Here is a 9,487-nt window from a genome sequence, read left to right on the forward strand (position 1 = left end):
GCCTTCCTTTTATCCACAGACAGGGTGCCTGGAAGAGATCTCCTTGGTCAAATCTCTCTGGAAGTGGGTGACGTGTGCCAGATAATTCAGTGCTCTCACCAAAAAAGTAGACTAGGTGTATGAATGCTTCGTGAATCTGTCCAACGCATGTGAATCCCTGGTTGGATGGACAGAGGAGCTCTCTTTTGCTAGCTCCTTCTTAATGGAGACATGGAATCTACGAGCAGGAACCTTGCTCCAATGGAATCTATCTTTAGGAGCTACTAAAAATTTATCAACCTTCGTAGGGATAGGTTCAGCCATGTACGGGTTCCTTCTATGCCCACAATGAGATTAGGTCAGTCTTCTTGTCCATGAGGGAACCACTCAAAAAGTAGATGGGACAGAACCAAAAACTTTGAGGAACACTGACTCCTGTGCGGAAGGATCTTGGGAGGACCAACCCCCCTCCCTGTCTAAGAAGTTCCAGAATCTCCCTGAATGAGACATCCTCACGGGAGGATCTAGGGGAACCTTCTCCTTCATTGAAATCCATGTCAGTGGTAGGAGATTCCTTGGGATAATTGCACGAAAATATTTCAACTGTCACAGTGATCACGTAGTTTACCTGGCCTCTTGCGTGTCATGTGATAGTTACTACGTAGGCAAAACAGTCAGGGTTTTGAAGCGTAGAATATACGAACACACATTAGCAATCAAAAATAAGGACAAAAACAATTCTCTAGCAAGACACGCTCTTGTTTGTAGTGATTTCAAAAAGTTTGAATTTTTAGTTTTAGATCACGTGGAAAAAGGCCTTTTTGTGGGAGATCTTAATAACAAATTAGAGCAAAAAGAAACATTATGGCAATTAATTTTAGGGGCAGATTCCCCGCCAGGATTAAATGAGGTCATAAATATAAAATGTTTTTTAATATACAGGTAGTGTCACACATATGTTTGTAAGTTAGTATGACAGCAATCCATCATTTAGAATGTTATCACAATTTTAAATACAAATAGAAATGTAGACATGTATTATCTTTATGGTGTCTAATTTTTAAAACTTTTTAGTTTATTTTGTTCATATATTTGATGTTACTAAGACACACAACTTGTAGTTTGAAATCATCAGATGTTTTTAAATATTTTGAAAGTATTGTCATGTGAACAATATGATAGTGTCATCAGATACACAAATAGGATTATCAATTTAATAGCGTAATTTCAGCATTTCATGGTTATCCCAATTTTGGGAAAAACACACGAACAGATCATGGTGATACACATTAGTGTGGCAGATAGTTTGCCATTGTGGGTGTGTGTATTGTTGATGGTGTGTAAGTAGAAGTGATGTCTGTATGTATTTGCATACAGTTGCCCAATTTGGTCAACAGTCGCATCTTCACGGAGCGCAGTTTGGTGGTGTGTGTGTGCGTGTTTGTGTGTGGGTGTGCGTGCACATGCATACATTTTTGTGCACTTTGTGATAGTGTTTGAGAGGTAGGTGTGAGAGTATGAGTCTTTTCCAGTGAGCTTGGTTTGGGGTGTGTGTGTGAATGAGAGTTCTCTTGGGTGTGTGTGAGAGTGAGTGTGTGATTGTACGAGTGTGGATTGTGCACTTGCACACACTTGTGTGTGTGTGTGTGTGTGTGTGTGTGTGTGTGTGTGTGTGTGTGTGTGTGTGTGTGTGTGTGTGTGTGTGTGTGCGTGTATGTGTGAGTATGTCAGTGCACAAGCACACCGGTGGGCACGAGTGCACACACTCACACGTTCACCGCATGTGGATGCGAGTGTTCTGTATATTCATCATTTAGTGTGTGCACTCAATAGAACATTTTTTGATCAAACGATCGTTAGTTTACATAAAGCGCACACCATGAAGATGTGCATTAGCTTAAGAACGCTTACATTCATATTGACATTTACACTGGCACTTAAATTGAGATCGCTACGGCGAGACACATCAAATTAGTATTAAAATTGACAGTTTACTTGGAGTAAGAACATTGAAAGTTATAAGATCTGTTCTTTCTAGAAAACTTGTGAAAACATTTATTTACAACAACAGTATTCAGAATGCTTTATTAAGGAGAATATTTGTTATAATTGAATAATTAACCAGAATCAATTCATGTCAATTATGATATCATATCCTGTATGTGTTTTATAAAAGACACGAGTTTGAGAGGGCTCGTGTCTTTTCTGAAGAAGTTCACATTCAAATTAAAGTGAAAGAAAGCGCTAAATACGTATTTGTGCCCTTTTTGTGGCTATAACTCAGTTCGCTATTGTGGTTTTACAAGTTTACAAGTTCACAAGTTCATCGGCTCAGTGCGTTGTTACAGTTCTTTTAATCTTTGTGAGTTTGCTGAACCCTTCAAGTCTTCCTTTATCAGTGCCCCTTTTCACAGCTCATCTTTATTCAGGCCAAAAGTAAAAGAGACTCTTACCAGGTGCGAACAAGAAGGTAAAACTCTGTCTGCTGTGAGAGTAAGTTTCTCCATCCCTGCCAGACCTTATCCTAAAAGTCAGAAGGGCAGAAAATTGTGGTTCCAGAAATCCCAAAGAGCTTCACTGCATGCACGTGGTGAATTTTCCCCCGGGGCAGAGGGGGAAATAACAATGGAAGATGCCACCCTTGTGGCAGAGGGGCTCCACAGAATTGGGGTGACAGAGATACGTTCTCTGGCAGGCCCTTCCAGCGCTCCTGAAAGGAGGCCCACCTGTTGACCTCTGAAGGCAGTCGGGGGGGAGATTATCACTGTACCCAAAAGCCTGGCTGAATATCACTCAAGAAAAATGAGTACGGTCGATCATATCCAGGGGATACAACATTCCTTTTTCTTTTCCACCCCCTCCATTAAGATCCATCCCAGACATACCACTTTGTCAAAGGGATCAAGCAACCCTAGAAATTCAAAGGTTGCTAGAAAAAAAGAGTCATCCAAGAAGGCCTTTAGACCAAGCCGGATCCGAAATTTACTCAAGGTTCTTTTTAGTTCCAAAAAAAAATGGGACTGGAGATCAATTTTGGATTTCAGCAAACTGAACAAGTCTGTAAAGAAAGCAAAGTAACATGGTAACACTGCAGTCTATACTCCCTTTTCTAGGACAAGACAATTGGATGTGCTCAATAGATCTTCAGGATGTGTACTATCACATAAAGATGAACAGGCAGTCCAGGAGATATCTATGCTTCCGGCTGGCAGCCAGTCATTACCAGTTCAGAGCTCTGCCCTTTGGCCTCACTACAGCCCCCAAAGTGTTTACCAAATGCATGGCAGTAATCACGGCTCACCTGAGTTGTCTAGGATTCTGGGTGTTTCTGTACTTGGACAACTGCCTCCTAACCACCACCACTGAGCATCTACTAACCAAGGCAAGGGACACTACCATTCATCTCTGTTCAGAGCTAGGCATTACCATAAATTTTGAAAACTCTGCCTTGTTGCCTTCACAGCATATTACCTTTATAGGAGCAGACTTAAACACAAAAGACACGGTAACAAAACGACCTCACAAAAGGGTACTAACCTTGCGCCATCAAATATCTAGCTTGCTCATGAAGAAGAAAGTACAGACAAAATTTGTTCTCAAGGTACTGGGTTCAATGGCAGCTGCAATAACATTAATCCCTGTGGTGCGTCTACACATGAGAGTATTACAGTGGCTACTCTTTGCTTAGTGATCCATGCAGGAGTTGCCGTTGTCACACAAGATCCTCATTATGGACACCTGCAAGAAGGATCTATGGTGGTGGCTTCAGTCCACGCAGGTAACCATAGGCAGACCGTTTGTTTTTCCCCAACCCGTAGCTACAGTGACCACGGACACCTCCCAGATGGGGGGCATTATCTGAGACATACTGTCCAAGGGACTTGGCAGGAACACGAATACCACTTGCACATCAATGTCCTAGAGATGAGAGCGGTGCTTCTGGTGTTGCAGGCATTCCAGACTTCTCCTTCACCAGGTACGATTGCAATTTTGACAGACAACATGTCTGTCGTGTGGTATATCAACAAACAAGGTGGAACCAAATCTTACCCTTTCTGTCAAGAGGCTCAAAGAGTATGGCAATGGGCAATATATTCTCAACTTTTTCTGATCCCAACGCATGTTACCCTAGTGGGTTAGATAGTCTAGTAATGGGTATTTGCAAATGAAATCTGGGTAACTGTCGCTAGGCATCATGGGATAGTGTATAGCCTCGAGCCAGTGAAAACTCTCGAGCTTTAGTATGTGCGGCCAAGTCTGAACTGATGCTCTGTTCCAAACCCAACCATCAAGAAGGAAGGCAAGATTATGGACAACAAACATGGAACATTATGGTTAGTACATAACTTCTTTTTTTCACTTAAATAACTTTTAAACTATCAGAAAAAAAGAGCGCTCCTTTATAAAAGTACAGTAAGTCTTGTGACAGTACATTAAAATATATACTCCTAGCTTAAAAATAACTTTCCTAAAGAGGAAAGTACAATAAAAGAACCATTTATGTAACGTGGAAGGTTTTCCCATAGGGAACTTGCCTACCCAGCAAAGGAACAGCACAAGCCAACTGTCAATCCTCAAAAGACAGCAGCGTACTCTTCAACAGAACAGAACTGAAGGGCTTGGTGCCCAAACCTGTCGTTTTAGTCATCACAGCTTGGGCTGACTGACTGGGCATGTGGAACATGATCAAGGCTAGCACAGAAGTGATCAATATGATTAATGTCACTAGCTTTATCTCACAGCAGGTTAAGATGATGAGGAAAAATCAGTAATCACTTTTTTGGCAAATCCCAGTAAATTTACTTGTCTATGGAAACAGACACAGGTGACTGGAAGTTTCTGTCACTAAGCACATTCTACTTTAACAATGCCTGACTCTCAGGCACACTGTACTCAGCATCCAACTCCCTCTGTGCAAAATTAAGACCCTTCTTCTCATCCTACCCCAGACAATGACCAAAGTGTCTCTCCCATGCCTGCTAAGGGCTTTATCTACAGGTTCAGAAGACAATGGCTAACCCCTATTCTTTTGTGGCTTGAAAGGTTACACCAACAGACCTAGTGGAGCAAGATGGGTGGCCTGAGAAACAAATATTGTCCCCAGCTAAGACCACCACCAGTGGCTGAGGCAAATTAGGAGCTAGACTTACCCTTGAAGATTCCTTAACACGTTTTTTTTCTGTGCAAGTGCTGGGAAAGGAAAAACCGTGGAGACTGACTGCTACTCCAACAGTAAGCTAGGAAAGAGGTCTTAAGTGTAAGTAATGAAGCTCAGAGGAGTCAGTACGAAGAATGACAGAGAACAAGTGTTTCTGAGGCAAGAAAACCACTGAAAGTCCCTCACAAGCACAATATCCTGTCCCAACACACAACTGCAATAAAAACAATATTTTTGTCAAAAAGTAAACATTCCCTCACAAAAAGTTTACACAAACACCAATGTAACAGTTCTTTTGTCCAGGTGCAATAATAGTCCAAATCCCCTTGTTTCATTGCAAAAGTAAAAACTGATAAGAAAAATACAATATTTTCTTCAGAAAGGTGATAAAACAAGAAGGCTTTCTCCAGTGGGGGCTTATCTGCCCACCTGTAGAAGGATCGGTAGCTGGCTGACAGAATCACAGCGGCTGCCAGTGAAGTGCTTGTTTTGCCTTCAAAAAGCTCTGAAGTAATTTGGAGCTCCAGATGCCTTTTATAGGGAGCACCTCAAGCTTTCGTGTAATACTATCTTGGCTCCCAGTTTGTATGACCGTCAAAGAAGGTAAAAGAGAGATGGTGACAGTTCCCATGACACCTTGAACGCATGTAGAAAAATGTGGTCCATACAGGCAGTGATTGGCAGACATTCACTGCCAGGTTACTTGCATTCTAATAGGCCATTCACCTTTACTCTTATATGCCTTTGTGTGTTGTAGTGATGCTGGTGGCACTTTGAAGTTTCACAGTACAAAAGTTAGTCCCGTTTTGTTTTTCCAGTTGTCTTTGCTGTCCTTAGGGAGAGGGGAACTGCTCACTGTTAAAGCTATCAATCCTTCTTTCTGCTATCTCTCTAGTCTGTTTTTGTAACTTGCTCATTTTATTATGTTAAATTCAAAGTATGCCTATAGTGGAATACTACATAAATCTCCACATTACAAGGATACATTTTATATGTTTTTTTCAGTGATAATAGCAGTTAAAACATCTTGAGTTTTTTTTATAACAACCTTTACAATAAAGCTTGGTTAGAAAGTTTTTTAAATTGATTACTAATTTTACATTTAAAATGCTATATGTAATGCAGTTTGTCTATATTCTTTAACTTTTCTGTGTAGTCCTGTTATTTTTCTTCCTTCTTCAGGTCTGGCTCCATCCGGTCTTTGCTCCTTCATGAAATCTGATCAACACTAAGACTGTTGCTTTTCTGGGTCTTTCCCTTAAGACTTGGTAATTGTGCATGCCTTGTATTTTCTATCTGGATTCTTTGTCTGAATGCATATTCTTTGTGTATGTGCATGTTTCGCCTTGTCTTTTAATTTAAGTGTTTTCTTGCATGCTGCTCATTTATCTGTTCTACTGTATTCATCCTGATTTAAAGCCAAGCTTGTCAGCTGTAATTAGGTACAAATGACAAGTGTTTTACCTTTTGAATCATTTGTACTTTCATTTGGGAACCAGCAAGTTATTTCTAAGTCAGATCACTAAAACATAACATAAAAAAATTATGAAAGTAGAAACACAGAAAATATAACCTAACAATTATGAAAGCAGAAACATAAAATGAGTAACATTCAGTGATTACTACATGGATAGAAAGTCATAACAGTGCATTGCTTATCAGCAGGAATTATACAAAATAATGTGGTATACTGTGTAATCTTAGATACTGAAGCAAGTTTTGAGATAAGAAAGGCTTGTAAAATTTGCACGTTTCAATATACTAAGTGCTACAAAATCGCTAAATGAAAAACATCTGTAACTCGGTAATAATGGTAGCAGAATTTCATTATTTTCCCAGTGAGAATGTCTAAGAGTTAGTGTTTCATTTCAAAAATATAAGACAAAGGTCCACATAATCTAACATCCTGGTCATAGGTGAATCCATTGTGAGAGAGACCGATGCAGTACTCACCAGGCTGAGCAAGGAAAGGATCATGGTCAGTTGCCTATTAGGTGCAAGGATTTGCCACATCACACAGGCACTCAAGTCCACATATAGTACACATGGGTGTAAATGACTTGAGATTTAGCTTCCTGGACTACATTGAGAGTGAGACTTGATGGAGCTCTTGGAATACATGTGCAAGGCATGTATGAACCTATCCTTGAGCAGCATTTTACCATCACCAAGAATTATCCTGCAATATATGCAAAAGATTATTGACTTCAACGATTGGCTTGCTTCTGGTAACAAAGGGGATTCCAATATATATTAGTCTGGGCAAACATGGTGACAGTCTTAACTTTTTTGCCATGGATGGCATACACCTGTCCACAAGGATTTCACACATTGGCTAAAACTGATCTGCCACCATAGTGCTTTTTTTTAGGTAACATCAGTCCTTAAAAGGTTCCAACATAACAAAACAGAATGTCAATAACAGAGGTATTGCTGCTTAAAGCTAGGAGTGATAACAAAAAAAAAAAAAAATCCACACCCTAAAAGCATTCCTTACCCTGGAAAACACTGATGGATGGATGTATAGTCACAGAGACCTAGTTCAAGACCGTTGAGAGCACCCAATCAATGCAGGCTTTCAACTCCCACCACAGTAGTTGAAAGCACTTAAAGGAAGTGATGTCTCCATATTAGTAAAAAAAAAAAAAAAAACTACAAATTAGTTACACGCAATAATGATCAAGAACTCTTCAATGTCCAACTTACCGTTAACAAGTCCCTTATCACATCATGTGTCCCTCTCAGCCTATAACTCCCATCTAACTAGTACATAATCCTTGAGCATTAAGCCAGATATCATTCGCCTAAGGGAAAATCCTGGACTTGGTCCTCACCAATATGGGGCAGCTCAGCTCACTACTGATTGTAATTCCCTCCTCCTTGGTCAAATTTGGACAACAAGTTAGTCACAATCACCTTAAGACTGAAACTAGAAACATCCTCAAATACCTATGTATTCAGAGATTATGCAAAGGTTAATCAACTGAAACAGAGTGTTGACATGGCTAAATTCAACATCCCTTTCCAAATCAAATTGCTTATGTGGAGCCCTTTATCACCAAACTTTATGTTCAAGTGAGTAGCTGCATAGATGCTTCTGTCACCCTCGAAAATAAATAACAGTGCCCAAAAAAACATGGTAGAACCTAAATATTAACAGGCTCTATAACAAAAGAAAACAACTCACTGCATGTAAAAATATGTAACTCTCAAAATGCAAAACAAAAGGCTCTTGCTGAACTTAACAAGGAACCAAAAATAGTAACCCAGGCAAAGAACAATCACAAAACCTTCTTTAACTGTGTTAGAAATCTTAGAAACAATTCTCAGAACTGGACAGAGCTATCATAAATTATATTTACTTATTTATTTATTTATTTAACATTTGTTTACTGGGAAAATCTGACTAGGACAGAGTTCATTTTCAGCAGAGGCCTGGAGAGAATCCTCCAGATGCACGTCTTTGGAATGTGAGAGGAAACCGGAGCACCCGGAGAAACCCAAGTGAATGCAGAGAGAACATGCAGACTCCACACAGACGGCACCTCTTGCTGTGAGCCGACAATGCTAATGTCTGCACCACTACTTCGCTTTATGACCTCAAGGACACAGCTAATCTACTACTGGACAAGTTTAGCTCTAACTTTAGCCTCTTCTCCCCTCCTACATTTCAAGATCTCTTACCCACATCCATAGCCCTCTCTCAAATCTCTCATGAACAAGTCTTTAAGGTACTATCCAAGGCCAAGAACACTGTTCTGTGGGGCCGAATAACATACTGGGTTACTTACTGTCCAGCCTGAAACAGGATCTGTCAGACTCCTTACAAAGGCTACTCAGTGTCAGCCTTCAAACAGGCTTTGTGACGGATGAATGGAGGACAGCAACTGTCATTCTCTTGCACAAAGATGGGGCATCAATGGACCTGGGAAATTATAGATCCATATGTCTGACCAGCCTCATCTGCAAGGCTATGGAAAGGATCATTACAAAGTTAATATATAAGGACATAGGTAGCCTAAACATTCTCAAAGCAAGCCAGTTTGGATTTGTCAAGGGCAGATCTTGCCTACTTAACCTGGCTGGCTTCTTTGAGAAAGGCATTGAAGCAATGAACGAGGGCAGATTAATACACACTGCATATCTAGACCTCACAAAGGCATTTGACACCATCTCACACTCAAGGTGTTGTAGATAAACTATCCTACTTAGATGTTAATCCCTATGTAGTTCATTGGGCAGCAAACTGACTCGCAAACAGAACCCAAGAATAAGGTGAACTGCTGTGTCTCCTCTAAAAGACCTGTCACTAGCCTTGTACCCTGGGGTTCAGCCCTTGGACCACTCCTC

At 40.4% G+C, this 9,487-nt stretch overlaps 1 protein-coding gene across 2 annotated transcripts in view; it reads left to right on the forward strand.

Annotated features, from left to right (window-relative positions):
* The window catches only part of MAGI3 (membrane associated guanylate kinase, WW and PDZ domain containing 3), a 2,524,824-nt gene that overhangs the window by 2,410,605 nt on the left and 104,732 nt on the right, over positions 1-9,487 (forward strand). The window contains exon 22 of one of the 2 annotated variants that reach the window (XM_044076987.1): positions 6,320-6,405. The exons of the other annotated variant lie outside the window; for it this stretch is intronic. Within the exon in view, the coding sequence (XP_043932922.1) occupies positions 6,320-6,369 (50 nt within the window). The 3' untranslated portion in view covers positions 6,370-6,405. The remainder of the gene's footprint in view (positions 1-6,319; positions 6,406-9,487) is intronic. 2 annotated transcript variants of the gene reach the window in all.

The sequence above is a fragment of the Protopterus annectens genome, chromosome 7.part0 (genome assembly GCF_019279795.1).
Source record: "Protopterus annectens isolate FY-2018-M chromosome 7.part0, PAN1.0, whole genome shotgun sequence".
Lineage (NCBI taxonomy): Eukaryota > Metazoa > Chordata > Ceratodontiformes > Protopteridae > Protopterus > Protopterus annectens.